The 21,200-nt window shown below is 44.9% G+C and overlaps 1 protein-coding gene across 1 annotated transcript in view; it reads left to right on the top strand.

Moving 5' to 3' along the window:
- Positions 1-21,200, top strand: part of cdh7a (cadherin 7a) — a gene marked incomplete at both ends in the record, with an annotated part of 728,354 nt that overhangs the window by 150,063 nt on the left and 557,091 nt on the right. Inside the window, one exon of the mRNA XM_084312150.1 lies at positions 19,237-19,531. Coding sequence (XP_084168276.1) covers positions 19,237-19,531 — 295 coding nt within the window. The remainder of the gene's footprint in view (positions 1-19,236; positions 19,532-21,200) is intronic.

The following is a 21,200-nucleotide window of genomic DNA, read 5'->3' as shown; positions in this document are numbered from 1 at the left end:
TAATTGAAGGAGTTTGATTGTAATAATTATGGGAAAACCTGTAAAATAACAGTGTTTCACTGCTGAACTTTAAGTTCTGTCACTTAATTGAAGGTGTTTCATCGTAAATGTAGGAAAAACCTGTGAAATAACAGTGTTTCACTGCTGAACTTTAAGTTCTGTCACTTTATTGAAGGAGTTTGATTGTAATAATTTAGGAAAAAACTGTCAAATAACAGTGTTTCACTGCTGAACTTAAGTTATGTCACTTAATTGAAGGTGTTTCATCGTAAATGTAGGAAAAACCTGCCAAATAACAGCGTTTCACTGCTGAACGAGGTTCTGTCACTTAATTGAAGGAGTTTGATTGTAATAATTATGGGGAAACCTGTAAAATAACAGTGTTTCACTGCTGAACTTAAGTTATGTCACGTAATTGAAGGTGTTTCATCGTAAATGTTGGAAAAACCTGTGAAATAACAGTGTTTCACTGCTGAACTTTAAGTTCTGTCACTTAATTGAAGGAGTTTGATCGTAATAATTTAGGAAAATACTGTCAAATGACAGTATTTCACTGCTGAACTTTAAGTTCTGTCACTTAATTGAAGGTGTTTCATCTTAAATGTAGGAAAAACCTGTGAAATAACAGTGTTTCACTGCTGAACTTTGAGTTCTGTCACTTAATTGAAGGGGTTTGATTGTAATAATAATGGGGAAACCTGTGAAAAAACAGTGTTTCACTGCTGAACTTTAAGTTCTGTCACTTTATTGACGGAGTTTGATTGTAATAATTATGGGAAACCTTGTAAAATAACTTTTGTTTCACTGCTGAACTTTTAGTTATGTCACTTAATTGAAGGTGTTTCATCATAAATGTAGGAAAAACCTGTGAAATAACAGTGTTTCACTGCTGAACTTTAAGTTCTGTCACTTTATTGAAGGAGTTTGATCGTAATTTTTTTAAATACTGAAAGTTCCCTTATTTTCACATACAGTAAAATGATGAGTATCTTATGTGTTTTTACATACAATTCAATGTAATTTAACATTCAACACAATTAAGCAAATACATGTATTTAAAAAGAATTACCTGTAGAATAACTGAAGGTTTTTACTGTTTTTTAATTATATTATTCTCTTTTTTAACATAATTTAACATTACATTTAAAGTTTAACAGCAAAAAAACAGAAAGTTGCCTTATTTTCACATACAGTAAAATGATGTATATTCTAGGTGTTTTACATGTAATTTAACATTCAAGACAATTAAGCAATGGAATAATCCTGTAAAAAAAAGATAATTTCTTATTAAATCAATTTACAGATTACAACCTTTATTTAATGGTTAATATTTGTATTAAAGGTTATTTACTGTATTTGTATGGAATTTACTGTATTTCTATGGCATTTACACTTAAAGTAGAAAAACAAAAGTAATCTGTAAAATAATACATTGAAAGTACCGTAAAAATAATTATTTTTTTAAGAGTGTAGGTGTCTGGGTGTTGGCTATCTGAATGCATCTCCCCCTTCATTCTGTGTGACGGCAGTGGAGGTGAATACTAATGTGGCTCGGAATTCGTGATGGGGGTCTACCTGCTTATGATTGAATCAAGCGTCTGCCGTGCTGCGCGCCAGCTTTCCAATTGCTCTCGCGCGCGCGCATTCAAACAAATAGAGAGCAAGAAGAGCGTGTATGATAGAAAGATTGCACTTGCGTATATGCGCTTGTGTGTGTGTGTGTGTGTGCATGTGTGTGTGCGTGCGTGTGTGTGTGTGTGTGTGTGTGTGTATAACGTTAGGTTATAGCTATAACCAAGTTCTGTTAATTAGGGGTGACGCTTGGCATCACACTGCACTCCCTCGCGTACGTGCACGCGCACTGAATAAATTCCACAAATGTACCTTTAATACCAGTATTAGTCTGACCACACCCCTCATCAGCTTACCTTCATAAGCAGGTGTGTGGTCACCTGCTCTCCTCCTTCCCAAGCTTTCACCACAAGGTGAGGTCAAGGGCTGCAGCGGCCGTCTGATGCCAAGCGTCACCCCTAATTAACAGAACTTGGTTATAGCTATAACCTAACGTTCTGTTCCATTAGGGGCTCTGCTTGGCATCACACTGCACAAAGGGAGGCCAAGCGGAGCCGCTGGCTGACAAATACACCCCGCTGAAGGCCCCCCACAACCAACAGAACAGGGAGGGCCGAGCCCCCCCGACCCCCCCTAATGGAGGGCACCCCCCCTATTAGAGGTCTACCGAGAGGGCGACGGACCCGACCGCGCGAAGAGGCACTCAAGCAACTCAACGCACAGGGTGAGCAGACCGTGGCTTGACCCCACGACTACACCCACGCACAACCCGCATGCCACCCGGGAACGAACGTAGGAAACAACCTCGTTACTGCCCCCAGAATCACAGGAGCAAGGGCAAACCCAACCCCGTGGCAAGGCCGTAGCAGCGGAGCGCGAAGGAAGACCCAGACCCACCAAAAGGACTGGACTCCCTGGAATGGGGGCCCGGAGAAGTCCATGATGCCAGCATCAAGACCCCACCAGGTGGGCACCTAGTGACCCCGCCCCCCACATCGCCAGCGTATTCGGACAAAGGCCCCTCAGCCGAGCGGGCCCTGTCCTCCCCAACAGTACACCGCCTGGAACACAGGCCCTGCAACAGGCAGACAGCATGGTCGTAACACACAAGAGTTAACCAACGGAAGCAGGCAGTGCACCGGGAAAAAAGACCAGGCAACAGGCTGTCAACCCAAGCCTGGAGACTGCGGACGAGGCAGGCGCCAGAAGGACAGCTGAACACAGCCGCCCCGGCGGAAGGGGCGTATGCTGGCGTTGTCGCATAACCAAGCCTTAAACAGCATGTCAGAAGTGGGTTCAAACCCATGCCTCTATTCAGAGACCAGAAGCCCCATTCCTATGGAAAGTTTTACCTTGAGTCTGGCTCCTTAGACCACTCGGCCATCCTGACAGCTGCCCACAGAGAAGGCCCATACGATCGGCAGACGTCATGAACGTGCAGGGGCACCCTCAACCGGAGAACCGGGAGTTGACACTGCAGCAACACACCAGAGAACCAACCACCTAGGCATTACCCCATGCAATGGTTGGTCCCATAACCCCTCAGGAAAGAAACCCCAAAAACACACCTGCGGCACCGCCGCAGCCCGCGTTCTGGTTTCCAACAGGGCTATCCCGGGCCTACGGGTCAACGAACATTACCCCGGACCGGGCCCGGTGATACGGGGGGCACAGGGTCCCCCGAGGAGGTTAAAACCACCCCAACAGGCCCCTCTGCGCCAAGCGCAAGAGAAGAGCGTAAAAATGGAAGACCAGCCCCAGCACCCCGCACTCGGTATTCCCAGGAGGTCACCCAACCAAGTACCAACCAAGACCAACCCGCACAGCGGCCGAGATCCGACGAGATCGGGTGTGTACAGGTTGGCACGGCCGTAAGCCATTACGACAGTGCAGAATACAAACGCACCTAACAAGGGTTCCATAACGCTCAACCCTGTGACACCCGGACCGACCTAGCATTTTTCCCCCTGAAAAAAAACCCAAGTCCCTCAGGGTACCAGAACAGCAGATCTGCATCCCCAGCGGACAACGGGTGCAACTGATCTGGACCAGCGCGACCAGAACCAGTCCCGTGCCCTAATCACGCCGACCTGCCAACCCCAGGAGAAGGGGCAGATATGCGTGTTGATCCCAACATAAAAAGAAGGCGCCACCCAGACGTGTCGGTACAAACCGCGCCCGGTGGCCCACCCCTAGGGCGTGAGACCCCTCCCAATATGTCCAGACCCATTCCGTCATCATCCCCTGACATGAACGGGAACCCATCGACAACCACACAGGGTGTCGGAAGAGGAAAAAACCCCCATCCCAATTGCTTCATAAAAAACGCTGTTTCAACCCCAAGCAATCAAGGCGCGCCAGTCAGCCAATGCCCCAAAAGCACATCCTGAGCTAGCACTATGTGTGCGTTTTGACATACCCACATCAACAATAGGCCGTTTAGACCACCATATTGAATCCCCAAGACGCCCAGGGGAACGACAAGAGGGGCGAGATGCAATCAACTCCATGAATGAATGAATGAAAAAGTTTACCCAACTGACTGCAGAAAGGGTAAAACCCAGTACGGCAATACACACAATAGGTTAAGGGGAGGCAGACCTGAGAAAGACGTTAGTCTTGTTTCCATCAGGGACCCTCATTTCCAATCCATCATAGACACATTCAACTCTTTATAAAAATAAAGAAAAAGCATCACCCGTATGACCCAACTGCACAGCTGGGAGTAAAAAACCTGTTTTCACATGATTTCAATCCAGTCACTCTTTTTAATCAGAGTGTAAGACCAGACCCTCCCAGAAACACCTTCCCACATGAGACCATAGCCATGAAAAAGATATGTAAACTGTGAGTCACGTGACCAATCGACTCAAGTTTGACACATAAACCGGGCGCAGCAGAACTGTGAGCCCTACGCCCTAACCTCGACATCTTTAAGACACCAGCTCATGGAAGGCGTCGCCATAGCAACACCGCTACAACGGGCGGGGAAAACCTGCCGGCTCCTGTCATGTAATAGGAGTCGGTAGAATACCCCTTCCCCCCCCCCCCCCCCTGCCAAGCACTGGCTTGGCCCTGACTGGAAGAGATCAAAAATCCCCTAAACCAATCAAGTGGGAAAGGAGGGGTTTATTCGACACCCCCTCCCGAAAAAACACCCTTTATCCCTACACACAGAAAAACAACCGTAGCCATCTTGAAAAACCTCCGGTAGAAAGCAAAGCATAACGAAGCTAATACAATGTCCGCTACCCACAAAATGTGTAAAGGTTTTACAACAAAAACACAAGTCGCCTGTGCGTGAATCCTATACCCGTTGACTATGTCGTACATAGGAAAAACGCTGATCGAGAGTAAACGGCTAGGCCGTGAAATGTGTGTGTACGAGTATTACTGCAACTAAACAACACAGCATTGTGAAACACATATACTTAGTTCAAGCAATGGAATAACACCAGTTCTACATGCATGTGGAGAATCAAGCTAAATAGATTACCGAGTGTACGTTGCAGACCTTGCTTAACCTCGTAACACAACACGACTCATCCCACAACGTAAAAGGGCAGATTCATATATACACAACCCCACCATATGAATTGTTTGAAGAAACACACAGTTTGTTCGGCCAAAACACAGTCCCCCTCCATCGGGGAACTTTTTTATTTAACTAATTAAAGTGTGTCAAGGCACAAAATCATAGAGGGGCCGGGGAGGGTGTAGAGGAGAGGGGACACAGAGGGGAAAAAGTCACTTTTAACGGCGTCTGCCACCTCGCGCCGCTCGAGTCTTGCCACCCCGAGGAGCCCCGGAGGGACGGTAGGTTACAGTCTGCTGGACACGACGTTCCCTACCGTCTCCTCCGGTCTGGGATGGGCCGGCGGTGGCAGAAGCGCCATGTCGTCCCCTGGCCCTCTTGGCAGGGCCAGCAGCGGCGGCGGAGGCAGTGGTAGCGGCGACGGAGACAGCTCGACGTCGCGGAAGCCTTCTGACTCCACCGGCAAGGACGGGAGGCGGAAAATGGGGTTGGAGAATGGACCTCTCCTCTGCCATCTCTCTGCATGTTGAGGACATCAACCGCAGGGCCTTCCCGAATAGGCCAGTGTCGGAGAGGGCGGCCGTCAGAAGAGGAGCTCTCTTCTTCTCTGGCACACGGGCCTGCTCCAGCCAAAGGTGACACTGGCCCAGGATGGCCAGGGCGCGCACTTTCCCCATGGCTATGGACAGCTCCCGCAGCCTGGGTGATCTGATCGCATTTCACCTCGTTCAGATCCGTGCCGCCCATCATTATCCCCGATACAAATCTAGCCAGGTGGGCGATGTTAGACGCCGCAGCTAGCGATTGTGTACCAGCGATGAATAACTGGTCACCCCAATAAGCCAATCGCCTAGCCGATTTCCCCTGGAGGACCGGCTTGCATAGTGGTTCCCACACCATATCCGGACAGAGGAGCGCGGCCATCGGACTGTCAAGCCGAGGCATGCCCTCCCCCATACCTTTGACCAACCCTGACACCCGCGTAACTGGTACGTAGGCAGGAGTTAGTCTCATGATGTTGGACACCGCCTGACCCCGACGAACATAGGCCCCCATCGATGGGAAAAATGGGTAGACAACGTCCACCCCTCTCACTGGGGGACGCTGCCAGGGATGGCCTATGAGGTCATCATGGACAGGTGCAGGCAATGGCAGCAGCAGCGGCACGCCGTTTGCGGCGGCGGCTACCGCCATGAGCTCGGGAAACAAGGCCCGCAGTTCCCCCTGCGAACCTTCCTCCACCGACCCCGCATCCCTCACATACAGCAGGCTGCGACTGGCCAAGGAGCCACAGTCTGATGTGGCCGACAGTAGGGCATCCTGCTGATGAGGCCAAGGTGGTTCCTCGACATCCTCGAACAGGGCGCCCCATGGAGCCATTTCCCCCCCCTCCGGGGTCTCCTGAGGAGGAATACTCTCCTCCACGGGGCCGTCATACAAAAACCCGTCCGCCTCGTCCATGAAGTCCTCAGTCTCCATTGGAAATCCAGAGCCGGACGCGTCTTCGCTGGTCTCCAGCAGTTCCCCAAACCCAGGCCGTTCGCGCCTGCACGCCACCATCTTGCGACGTGAGCGAGCAGACGCGAAAAGTTTGCGTCGCAAATCCTCTGGCTCCAAGACAACCCCCCGTTCACCAACGGGCGATTCCCCAGAACCAGAGGAACCAGAGTCGAGATCAGGCCATCGCCGGAGCGACGGCACCGAACCCTCGGCTCTTCGGTGAGGCAAACTATCCACCGGCAGTCTCCCGGGCTGGGTCGGCAACCACGAGAGTGGCAACAGCCCAGCACCGAAGCGCACGACGGAGGCGGGAATGGAGAACCGCTGGTGAAGAGTAGGTCTAGCGGGTCTACTCTCCGCGGAATACATTATGACCCAACTTTTTCTTGTACAACTCTACAGCTCTTACTTAGTCCTTTCTGTTAGTCTGTGTGCACACTGCAAATAAGAACACCTGCACATCAGAACACTGCACATCAGAACACTGCACATGAGAACACTGCACATCAGAACACTGTACATGAGAACACTGCACATGAGAACACTGCACATCAGAACACTGCACATCAGAACACTGCACATCAGAACACCTGCACATCAGAACACCTGCACATCAGAACACCTGCACATCAGAACACTGCACATCAGAACACTGCACATGAGAACACTGCACATCAGAACACCTGCACATCAGAACACTGCACATCAGAACACCTGCACATCAGAACACCTGCACATCACAACACCTGCACATCAAAACACCTGCACATCAGAACACTGCACATCAGAACACTGCACATGAGAACACTGCACATCAGAACACTGCACATCAGAACACTGCACATCAGAACACCTGCACATCAGAACACCTGCACATCAGAACACCTGCACATCAGAACACTGCACATCAGAACACTGCACATGAGAACACTGCACATCAGAACACCTGCACATCAGAACACTGCACATCAGAACACCTGCACATCAGAACACTGCACATCAGAACACTGCACATCAGAAAAGAGTCACTTGTTTACTCCTCTGTTCCTCAAAAAATAATAAATAAAATAATCCAAAGGCAGCTCTTCTCCTCTGGTCTGGTCTTAGCTCTTACTTAGTCCTTTCTGTTAGTCTGTGTGCACACTGCACATCAGAACACTGCACATCAGAAAAGAGTCACTTGTTTACTCCTCTTTCCAAAATCTGGGGATTTTGTATAGGAAAAAACATTAATCTTCACTCTTATAGAGTGTAGTGTCACCAAACTCACTGCAGTGACTGCACACATCAATGTTATCCTACTGGTTATCCTCTTGACTAGCTCGTAGAGGGGGTGGGAGGGATTCTCCAGGATAGCAGCCAGCTTCCTTCTCATCCCCCTCTCTGCCATCACCTCTAGTCTGACCAGCTCGACTCCCACCACAGAGCTCAGCTTATTCAGTTTGTTGGTGTCCCTTGAGTTGATGTAGCCCCCCCAGCATAGAAGAGGATGCTGGCCACTACATACTAGAATGACTGTCTGCAGCAGTGACACAGACCAGTGTTGAATTAACTCCCAGAGTTACTTTCAACTCTTTTTCAGGGTTTATATAGCTCCAATATAAAAATCCACTTGTAAAATAGTTAAACATTTAACACTATGCCAGTTCCTTCTTTAACTCAAAAATAGAGTTAAATTAACACTAAGGGGATTAGACAAATAACACTGCTCAGAGTAACATTTTTACTATTTGGGAGTGTTAATTGCACTCCCTAAAGTGCATTACTGAGGCACCATCAGAGGTCAGCATCACCATTCTCTGCATGTCTAATTCATGTTTGGAATAAAACTGCGTGATGGCCTCAACAATAGCTGGAGCAGTGCATGACGTTAATTAACTGAATGATGCATCATGCCACCAAACTCAGTTTTGTAGTTGACATCATTTTCCTCCCTGTATTTTATATACAGAACTAGCATTTTGTACACTGTGATGTCTGTGCTCTCATCTACTATCAAAGTATGAAACGGGGCATTTCGAATATTGCACATAGTCTCATTCTTTACAATTGCACTGATTGACTTCACAAACTCAAAGGCATAGTTCTTGCTCCGCCAGTGTTCTGGGATACTCACATATTTTGCCACATGATCATGGATCTGTTGAACAGACAGCATCGATGCGTTCATTTGTATGCCGAGTAGTACATTGTCAATGAGCACTTTCACTTGCTGGCTGTCAGATCTGTTCTTTTGCAACTTATTCCTGTCGTCGCGTCTCGCCCGTCCGCGTGTATATTTTCCCTAAAACGCTTTCACTTCCGCGTCGGCTGCTGCAGATTCAGGAAGGGCCAAACGTTTAGGCAAATCACAGACGCCGATACTAAAACGTCTCTCTGTGGTGCCACGCAATAGGTTGGATCGTATCCAAGAGCTAGCCAACCCAGAACATGTAAATTACGTGGCAATTACGTTTTTTTTTTTTTACACAAACGTTTCTCTGCGCGACAGATTTCAGATGTGCGCGGGAGCATTTGGCCATGTGCGCGCGCGCACGGGCGCACCTTAGGGGGAACATTGTTCATCACCAAACCTCCCTTGCTGTGCACTAGGAGTCATGCACACACAAACTTCAAGTAAACACAAGTTGTCTGATTATTTTAAGTTTGCTTTTGTGTTTGTGTGTAAAACTATTTCTTTAATTGAATTAACTTAAACTAAAAGTAAATACAAACTAAATTAACAATGTAACTTACATTGTTAATTTAGTTTGTATTTACTTTTCTAGTTTAAGTTGATTCAATTAAAGAAATTGTAACTACTATTACATTTAAAACATTGTTTGTTTTTCAACCATATCTGTTGACAATATAATTTCTTTATATATTGAAGGCTACATCCTGCTACCTTTTTCAGCTTCTCTATTTAAAAAAACTCTGTTCTGTGCGCATGCACGTGCACGTGGCGTGGCGTGTTACCAGTTCCCATATTACGACTGCACGACTGGGCCTGTTCTCTCTGATTATGCAATAACTAAAAGTGACTAGATGACCGATGATTCACTGTTTAAACAGTGGGCAGCTTTGTGTACGAGATATAAGCCTTATGAGCAAGATAGGTATATTAATATCCCTTAAAAACAGAGCCATCGGCCAAATGTCTGTATTTCAGATCTTATTGCCCAGCAGGAATCTATCATAATAAAAAATGCTGAAATTCAGACGCAGACAAAAAATACAGACAGCGTATTCCAGAAATATCATGGAGTAAATAAGACGTGTCAGAAAAACAGATTCTTGTGCGGGAATACCTTCAGTAGGGCAGGCAATCTGGGACATCTGTCCCGATACCTGAGTAATGTGACGCTTGTTCTCAGCGGATGTGTTGTGTTTAACAGGACTCGCTTCAGCGGGGCGCGGGGGCAAATTGATATTCATGTATTCCAAAAATAAAGAGTTAAATAAGTTCTGATTCTGCAAATATACAGATGTTTTGTGTTGGGCGGGTTGAGAGAACCAGTTGGCATAATATAACTGGCAATTGCCTGCTGTCTGCTACCTGTCTCGATACTGGATGTGGACGTTGATCAGGGAATACACATTTTCTGTGGGATTGTTATCAACTTTGGACCTGTACTGTAGATAAGACTTCAGGCTATGGAACCGTTATGTTTTCCAGCTGCTACCTCTCAGCTGGAAATCAAAAACTCAGGCATCTCGCAAAAGAAAAGAAATCACTTTTATTTTTATTTCAGTGTGTTAAAACCTCTAACTCTATTACATTAGCACTCAGAGTGATTATTCTCCTGTTGTGGAAGAAAGTTCAGAATGTTTCCTTTCAAAAGAGACCAGACTCATGCATGTGCTATAAGTGGTTCAAGTAATAAATCGCAGATAACTTTGGGTATGCAATCGTCTCTATCCTCTATATAAAGCCTCTATCAATTTGTTGATCTACTGTATCTAAAATGAGTGAGATATAATACATTTTCTTTTATAAAGAGAATTAACTTGCTTCTATGTGTCTGAAAAAGGAAAATCATTTGATTTGACATGTGGTTGTCATTAGGGTTGTGGTTGTCATTAGGGTCGTGGTTGTCGTTAGGGTTAGGGTTGTCATTAGGGTTGTGGTTGTCGTTAGGGTTGTCATTAGGGTCGTGGTTGTCATTAGGGTTGTGGTTGTTGTTAGGGTAGTGGTTGTTGTTAGGGTTGTGGTTGTCATTAGGGTTGTGGTTGTCGTTAGGGTTATGGTTGTCATTAGGGTCGTGGTTGTCATTAGGGTTGTGGTTGTCGTTAGGGTTAGGGTTGTGGTTCTCTTCTTCATACCGAATCTGATACCTTCTTTTAACCTGGGATTTGATTTTTATTTGACTTTTTATTTCTCCAATCTTTACTTAGATGCCCCACATTGTGGTCCCCTTCAACAAGTTAAATAGGTCTTTGAAGTAATTTTTTTCCTGCACTCAGATTATGCATTCTAGCAGCCTCTATACCCCTCTGTTTCAGTCCTGTTCTCATTCTAGGAGCCTCTATATACCCCTCTGTTTCAGCCCTGTTCTCATTCTAGCAGCCTCTATACCCATCTGTTTCAGTCCTGTTCTCATTCTAGCAGCCTCTATACCCCTCTGTTTCAGTCCTGTTCTCATTCTAGCAGTGTCTATACCATCTGTTTCAGTCCTGTTATCATGCTAGCAGCCTCTATACCCCTCTGTTTCAGTCCTGTTCTCATTCTAGCAGCCTCTATACCCCTCTGTTTCAGTCCTGTTCTCATTCTAGCAGCCTCTATACCCATCTGTTTCAGTCCTGTTCTCATTCTAGCAGCCTCTATACCCCTGTTTCAGTCCTGTTCTCAACGGGCTGTTCCTATAACGAGCGAGCCCCCTTGATCGTACAAATATGATACATACAAGCCTGTACTGTCGAATCAAATATGACTCAAGATCCAGCAATATCATATCAAACGTACCACAAAAGAAAATGTCAGAAAGGGTACATTTTAGGTTGAAAAGAGAAGGTTTATGGGCAAGCTGCCATTTTGTAGTTGTATGTTTTTCACATACAGTTATATAGGGTGACCAAACGTCCTCTTTTGCCCAGACATGTCCTCTTTTCACGCCCTGTCCGGGGCGTCCGGGGGGGGTTTATAAATTAATGGAAATGTTCAGGGTTTCATTGTTTTTCAGTTTCAGTTTCAGTTTCACGGCCCTTTGCAAGCATCTGAAGGCTCGGGACTGCATTTTTTGCCGAACATATAAATTACCGGATTAAAGCTCTATTTGTTGCCGTTCGAATGCCATCTGAATCGCCAAAATCCGTGCCTCGGTTCTCGGGTTACATGCCGATATGTCAGGAGTGCAACTTTTTACGTGGCGTGCCAGATTATCACCCCGGACTCCCGGAGAAGCATGCAGCTGCAGAGCTGCAGAGCCAGTATTGCTCACACAATATCTTGAATGAATGCGTTTATTTATTTTCGAACATAAATTGAAAATAAATAATAATAAAAAACAAGTAATAAACAGATTAAAAAACAAACAAGCAGGAGTATATGATGAAGTGTAAACGTATGTATTCCTACCCCCTTGATTGATTGATTGATTGAAAACTTTATTAACAGATTGCAGAATGGGTACAATACAGTACGGCTCAATACACACAATTGTTAACACTTTAAGGACCAGCCACGAGTTTATACGTATTACGGTGCCATGCGTTGTGGACCAGTTGTTATTGTTTTATTCCATATTAATAACGCTATTAACGTCCCCGATCGACTTGCAGGACCTACCCGCATATTTGATTTTCGAAACATGCAATACCGGCCAGATCCGCTTAGGGGCGCCATCGCTCCACTGCAGTATCATTGAGGGCGATTGAATTAAAAAAAAATGTACTGTCTGTGGGCGTTTCATATGAGCCTCGATCCCAGCCGAACATACTCCATCTTTGATCACGTTACCGAACGCCGATTTCAGCCTGGAATAATGGGATTTATGATCAGCCAATGGACATATCGATCTACCAGATTCCGATGACTAATGACGGAATGCTGCCGGCGATCACATGGGCTGACGGTAGGATACTATTCCCCCAAATTACAGCTGGATTGGACATTGTTTTAAAACGCAACGTGATCGATCAGTGAAAATGGCTACTTGAACGCACACTGTATTGCTAATCAATAATAGTAATCGGTGTCCCCCGCCGCCCCCATTTCATCCATAGATGCTCTGTAATAGTCCGGATGCTACGCAGTTTGTTTTATTTCATTCGTATATATACAGCAGAAATGGCGTTTGATATAACGTGACTAGCCTTTAGCCTATTATATAGCTCCCCAGAGAAAAAACGAGGCGAAAACTGCGATAAACCTTAAATTCACGGCGCTATAAAATGACAACCAACCGATGGATTTTTATTTTCTTTAAGCCATTATGAAGGCACGGTTTATGCACTCAAGTGACAATGAGAATGGACAGATAGCAATACTATAAAGTATATATATAGCTGTGGGCGGCTACGTGGCGTAGTGGGAAAGGCGCTCGCCACGAATGCGGAGACGCTGGGCTCGCCTGTTCGAGCCCAGCGCTCCACATTGCTTTCAGTTTAGCTGGTCGTTCATACTAATACACATTGGCCGTATTAGGGGGTGGGAAACTGATGGGTGGGGATCGGGCGTTGTGGACAGCAACTCCTACAGGTCGGTTGGTGCGCCTGCGCAGTAGAATCCGGAAGTGTCGGGGGCAGCGTGAGCCTCCCACGCGTTACTCCTCGCCACTGAGAGATCGAGCTGCGCTGGTGAAAAGATGCGACTGCTGTTACCTCAAGTACCGGAGGGGACTTGTGCTATGTATGACTTAGTCCACATTGCAGCCGGCTTGTGGGAGGCAAGAAACAGCGTTCGTGACAGGGGAGGGTTGAATTGGATGTTATACAACGGCATGCAAATTTCTCGATTCTGATTGGCTGAAACAGTCATTTTACACGTGTTTATTCTTCACAATTCCACGCTGCTGGCCCAGGACCCGCCCACAACCGAATCACATCACTCCGCCGGATCACAAGATGCCGGACAATAATTTAACAAATGGATATGTTGATAACGACTAAACGACTAAATATCAAGCGATTCTGTCACAGCGAATGTCTTAGTCCTTTAAACAATGTTGGATGATGTAATTGATGGGTCTTGAATCATTGTGTAACAAAAGAAAAATCGCGGATTGATTGATTGATTGATTAATTTGCAATTTTTTTTTCAATTTCTTTTTCCTTCTCTCTGACTGCAGCCCTCACTCTCATACTGTCCGACGCTGGCTCAGTCTCCACCCACCCCAAGCACACACACACACACACACACACACACACACACACACACACACGCACACACACACACACACACACACACACACACACGCACACGCACACGCACACACACGCACACACACACACACACTCCTGTCTGCAACGCGGGGGATAGTCAGACTGAGAGAGAGCTGGGTGCTGCGCTGTTCTAAGTGAGCATGGCCTATTGAGTTGATTGATTGATTGATTGCTATTTTTATTACTGTACGCTTGGTTTCCAACTGGTTAAGTTTAGGCCCTCTACAGTAGGTTTAAAAAAATAAATAAAACAATAGGGCGAAGAAAACTTTTTTTTCCTATAGGGCAAAGAAAACGTTTTAATTTGTTTTACCTACTTTCTATAGAAGCATCTAAGAATGAAGTTCTATAGAAAGTAGGTCTGCATCCCCTTAACAATTGTGTGTATTGAGCCGTACTGTATTGTACCCATTCTGCATCTGGTAATAAAATGTTCAATCAATCATTCCAATAATACACAGTTGGATGTGTTAGTTGGTTGGATGCACTCAGTGGTGCAGTGGCAAATTGACAGTAGGTCAAACGCTCCACGCGCGTGCGCGCGCGCATGCACAGTTTTTTTTGGCACAGATTTTTTATTTATTTTTTTGCCTTGAAATAGAGAAGCTGAAAAAGGTAGCAGCGTATGAAACTTTTGTATCACAAACAGTACTGTATTTGCAAATCTGGTATATGTCATAAATGTATAGATGTAGCAGTACTGTCTATCTGTATGTCGTGTATGTCATATATGTTATGATGAATTGAAAATGGGGGACCCTGATGTAAACAAGACGAAAGTCTTTCTCTGGTCTGCATCCCCTTAACAATTGTATGTATTTAGCTGTACTGTACCCATTCTGCAATCTGTTAATAAAGTTTTCAATCAATTAATCAATCAATCAATCAATCAATCAATCAATCAATCAATTCAGCCATTGGGTGGGACGGTCATGTGACCCAAATCAGCCAATGGAAGCGAGGGTCCTTAAAGTGTGGGTCCTTAAAGTGTTGCGGTCCTGAGAGTGTTGGTGCTCTCGTCCTGCAGCTGGATACTATTGCCTCACAGCGCGGCCGTCAGCGCGCGGCCCAGAGAGCGCCGCTGGCTCTGCGGCTCTGCAGCTGCATGCTTCTCCGGGAGTCCGGTTGGATAATGCCATGTAAAAAGTTGCATGCCTGACATATCGGCATGTAACTCGAGAACCGAGGCACGGATTTTGGCGATCCAGACGGCAACGAATAGCGCTTTATTCGGTCATTTATATGTGCAGTGAAAAATGCAGCCCCGAGCCTTCAGATGCTCGCAAAGGGCCGTGAAACTGAAACTGAAAAACAGTGAAACCCCGGACATTTCGATGAATTAATAAACCCCCCCCCCCCGGACGCCCCGGACAGGGCGTGAAAAGAGGACATGTCCGGGCAAAAGAGGACGTTTGGTCAGCCTACTCTACCTGTGCTTTTGTTATGTAAAAACGGTGGCCGCGGGCCGAGCCGATACTTAGTTACAACGAATGGGAACAGCGGATTTTTGTGTGCGTGACTGCGCGTACACGCGGGAACATATCCGTGCGCGATTGCGCGTACTTCAGCCTCAGTGACAGAGGTAAAACGCCGTTATACCGCGTTATACCAGCACTGCAACACTGGATGCACTTCAAGCTGCTTCCACATGAGGCAACTTCTCTCAATCATTCCAATAATACACAGTTGGATGTGTTAGTTGGTTGGATGCACTTCAAGCTGCTTCCACATGGAGGCAACTTGTCTTTTTTGTAGTTGTGGGAACTACTTTTTCTGGCGGATGGTTTTTTCAATAAATCTTCGATTAATGTGTGTTTATTGTATAGCAATAAGGTTGGATGAATATGGCAGTTGTATAAAAGCATTACACCACTTGCAGTCGTGATTTGTGAACAATAAACCATGCCTAGGGGGGTCTAACGACCACCCCTAGGCATGGTTTATTGTTCACAAACCACTCCTGCGCGTGATGTAATGCTTAAATACGAAATTGGGATGGGAGAAAATATAGAAAAATGGGAGAGAAAGTGGAAAAAAAGGTATATATATAGCTGTTAGAAAGTACATCGGTTTGTTGACAACGCTCTGTCCTCTGGACTATAAATCGCCACGGGACTTTGGTCGCCAAAGTGTTAAGGGGGTGCAGACCAGAGAAAGACTTTCGTCTTGTTTACATCAGGGTCCCCCATTTTTAATTCATCATAACATATGACATACAGATAGACAGTATTCAGTATACCTTCACACTATATTATCTTACGCAACTCATATTCACTCCACAAACTGAAATATACATACATTGTTGAATGAACAGCCTGTTTCTTGAAGTTAGACTCTCCTCTAAATTGTAACCCCCCTCTCTATAACAGAATTTTTGGATGTTACTCGGGAGTGAATTGTTTCGTGCTTGTGCAGTCTTAAATTCAGCCAGGTCCCCGAGTTTCATGGCATGTGATTAAAAAAATAGTGTGTTTGTGTGTTCCAGATATCCTACCTTATTGATAATCAAATCAAAATCAAATGTATTTGTAAGGCCCGACAACACACGTTAATGTCCCTTCAGGCCTATGTCCCTTCAGGCTATGGATTTGCGGTGTTTTCCAGCTTATACAAAAAATATATATATATTATTTTAGAATATTGCAACTACTACACAAAAACGTGAGTACACAAGTTCAACTCATGTTCAGCCCTATGTTACTCATTAGCACTAAAAGTGATTTTTCTTTATTGTGTACGAAACTTCAGAATGTTATCTTTCAAAAGAGACCAGGCTTATGCATTTGCTATAAGCATAAAGTATAAAGATAAGCTTTGCAAAAAAAAGTATGCAGTCCTCAAGTTCAAGTAAAAAAAATTGCCACTTTTCTGGGCGCATGTTATGTGGTTACATTTGGGATATTGCAACCACTGCAGAAAAATGTGAGTACACAAGTTCACGTTCAACGCAAGTTCAGACCTATATGCTACTCTATTTCATTAGCACTAAAAGTGATTTTCCTTTTTTGCATTAGTAACTTCAGAATGTTATCTTTCAAAAGAGACCAGGCTTATGCATGTGCTATAAGCTTAATGTATAAAGATAAGCTTTGCAAAAAAAGTATGCAGTCCTCAAGTTCAAGTAAAAATAGAATGGCCGCTTTTCTGGGTGCATGTTTCCAAGCATATGTTAAAACAATAAAGGCATCTTTGAGTAAACTTTGAGTAGAGATTCAAGATTCAAGAGGTTTATTCATCACATACAGTACAGTACACAAGACATAGTGAAATGAAGGTGGCCATGCCCGCTTCGATTGTGCAAAGTATCATTAAGTATCTCGAGGCGGGCGCCAGCATGTCCTCTTTTTTGGAAATCAAAATATGGCCACCCTAAATTATAGCTCTCTCCACGGGGCGTGGGCGCTGTGTGTGCGCCGGGTTAGCAGTATTTCAACCAGTAGGGGGCGCTCGAGTTACACTGGTGATTATAACAGGCGGCTAATGTCGGGCGGCCGTCAGAACCTTGATTTTTAAATAAAGCACTTCCAGGGGGGGGGGGGTCTTTCCAGGCCAAGCATATAAAGCTGATTTGATTCACTTAGGACAGGTATTGTAACCTGGACACTCGCAATGGATATGTTTGTGGACCGCAAATGACATCATGCCATAAAGCCATCTCTACAGACTGTATGAATTAATGTTGCATTTTTTCCCCCCAAATGTAGCCAAGAGTAAAGACCCTAACCCTGTTAAAACAGCAGTCAAAGTGTATATTTTCAACATTACGTTTGTTTACCAACGATTTTAACTGTTATTAGTGAAATATAAGATTATAGAAATCTCAGGGCATGGAGTCGGAAACTGGCACATATTGATGGGAGGAAGTGGCGCAGCCAAAAGTGAGTGTAGTCTTTTGAAGGAAGAGACGAAGGGCTTTTGATGGGCTTTCGAATTTCGAAAAACTACACTACCCAGCTCATGCCAGCCCCTGTCAAACTTTGAACTTGTTATTTTCGGGATCATATCTCACAGGTCTAACAAACCTGAACGTTATTGGCATAAATTAGGATGCAGTTAGTTTATCTACCTTTCTGTGAACGTCGTTTTAAAAAAACGTGTATCATACAGAAACAATTCTGTTGCTTTTGTTGATAATATTCATTAATTTCATTGATAACATAGTGCTGTAATTTCATTTTCTAATAAATATGCATGATCAAGTTCAACAACGTGTGGGGACGCCCAAAAAATATCCTAAATAAAATGGGGTTGTGGTATACAAAAGTTTGAGAACCCCTGCAATAGACATTCGTTTTATTAGTGTGAACATATACTTTTATCCATTGACTTTTACTCCCATGGCGACATTGGCGACGCGGCTGCGCTGGGATCAGGCAGGGATGGACCCACCCCATCGAAGCACATACAAACACACCAGCCCTTGTATTAGGTCCCAGGGGATCAATGAAGTAAGGGGATCAATAAAGGAATATCTTATCTCATCTTATCTTGTCTGCTAAGTAAGCATAATGGATGGATACTCTATAGGGCAGTGGTATTGAAACAACTCGGGAGTCACGTTGACAAAAAAGACTTCTGAAACACCCTGTGAAAACGCTTTGAAAAAGCACAACCGTGTAGGTCTACTGTACGTGCTGTACCAGTAGGCTACTGACTCGTATTAACGTTACCATGACAACCTTAACTATTAATACACATGGCAAAATCACAAGTGTCCCTGTAGTAGCCTGTAGCCCAGCAGCACAAAGTCCATTTATATAGTAGCAGTATTAGCAGCTTTGGATTCTCTCTCCCACATACAGTAAAGAGCACGAGGGAGTGAGAGAGAGGGGGTGCACACACTCACACACACACACACACACACACACACACACACACACACACACACACACACACACACACACACACACACACACACACACACACACACACACACCAACATGCACGTTGGTGATTGGTATCCCTACTGCTCTACCTGAAACCAATCATTTGCTCTTTGAAACAAAAGCACCTAAAGTCTGCATCATTTGCATAACATGTCTGTTGATTTATAAATGTTTCCATTCTGTCTGTCTAGTGTCTACAAATAGTTTTTCGATGAGGAGTGTCTGTTTTTTGGACAGGGCTGATGATGCGTCCATCTCTGGCAGATTTCTTTTCATTTTGAGAGGATGAACTGATGGATACATCACCGCCCATTAGCAAAGCGGTTGCTTCTGCCACAGCTACAGCCCCTTAATGTATGCTTTTTCCTTCCTCATCCGCAGCTCCACTCGGACGTGGACAAGGGTGATGGACGCGTCAAGTACGTCCTCAACGGCGAGGGGGCCACCTCCATTTTCACCATCGACGAGAACACGGGCGACATTCACGCCACCAAGCGTCTGGACAGGGAGGAGCAGGCCTACTATACGCTCCGCGCTCAGGCCAGGGACCGTGCCAGCAATCTCCCCGTGGAACCCGAGTCCGAGTTTGTCGTCAAAGTCCAGGATATCAACGACAACGAACCTAAGTTCCTGGATGGGCCGTACTCGGCCAGGGTCCCCGAGATGTCTCCGATGGGTGAGCGCCTTGTAGTGATGTGTCAGTCGCGAACAAAACGGCTCTTAGAGCCGACTCTTTTATAAAAAAAAATTAAAGGGGAACTATTTTACTATTTCTTTCACTATTTGGGCACTTTTACACAATACACCTTTCCGCGCTGACAGGAAGTCCCGCCCCCCCGTGTTACTGTTGCTATGGTCTCCCAAGCTCTCCCAAATGTTCTCACAGGCACACTGAAACAACCACATGTCAATCGAACAACATGGATTCTCTCTTAAGGATTCCTGAAACTATTGCTATCAGTTATTTGCCCAATGCCGCTACTCTATCGAAGAGAGTTCTCCAGAAAGGCCTGAATTATTTTACTCAAGGATATATCCATGAAATTAGGATTTCGGACGGAGAAGGAGATGACAACGTCAAAGTTGATGCCAAGTGTTGGCAGTCTATGCGGAAGACACAAACGCCTCACAAACTCCACATTGTAATTCGTCAGGATACAATTGTGGAGTCCTACTGCACATGTAAATCAGGGTGAGTATGTTAGTGGTCCCTTATTATAAAATTGTTAGAGTGAATGAAGATTTAAGCCTAGTATCTGCTAACTGCTAGCTACAATGGGCTAATAATCTAACGTTATGCTAATCACACATGTCGCGGTATGTAGGTGACAAATAAACCTTTGAATTTGAACTACTGTAATTAGCTAGCTTACCTTTTAGTGTTGGCGCAGCTGTATATTGATGTGTGGAGTAGCTATCAACCATTTGATTGTTGCATGTGTATTTTCAGGATAAATGGACACTGTTCCCATGTCGTTGGCATTGTCAAGTCTCTTCAAGGATTCAAATGGCACAACTTTACCCACATACCAGAACAACAAAGTTGCACCAGCATACCACAGCAATGGCATGTCCCCAGAGGTGATAAAATACAGCCAGTACCTATTAACCATGTCGTGGTTGCAAAACCCTCTGAGAAGAGAAAGAGACGGCCAGTGGTGTGCCATGTTGACACTTCTTACAGGTAAAGTGGTAGTAATACACCCAACAGATATAATAAAGTGAACAAAGTCCATGAGTTACAATATCAAAAATGAATTTTATTAGTAATACTCTTTATAAGTTGATGTACATATAAAATTAGCTCATGAGACATCAATGTCAATGAAGAGAACACAATCTTAGAAGAATTCAGGATTCATAAAATAGCATAGCACTGAAACTGCCCTCACCAAAATAATCAGTGACCTCAGACTAAACTCTGATGAGAATAAGGTCTCCATCCTTATAGTGGTATTCATAAAAAAAAGAATTGGAACGAAATATTACAAATTAAGTTTTTTATGACCTTGAACGTGATGCAATCTTTTCATGCACTGATGTGCCAACTCTGTCAGTTACCTAATTAGGCAGAAGGGTTAAAACATACATCAGAGGGAGGAAATTCTATGTTAAACTAGGAGGCCACATGTCTGAGATATATGACAACAACTATGGAGTTGCACAAGGGAGTTGCTTAGGTCCTTTACATGTTACTGCTGGGTGATATCATCAGAGGACATAATGTAGGTTTTCTATCTATAATTCTAATTATCGGCCCCAAAACAAAAAAATAAACGTTAATAAAGAACCTGGGAGGACTAACCCCTTGGATCAAATCTGAGGTCACAAGTCTCTGGGTTATC

This window comes from Notolepis coatsorum, assembly GCF_963971535.1.
Source record: "Notolepis coatsorum genome assembly, chromosome: 4".
Taxonomy (NCBI): Eukaryota; Metazoa; Chordata; class Actinopteri; order Aulopiformes; family Paralepididae; genus Notolepis; species Notolepis coatsorum.
Note: the sequence above shows the minus strand (reverse complement) of the source record. Positions and strands in the feature narration are given on the sequence as shown.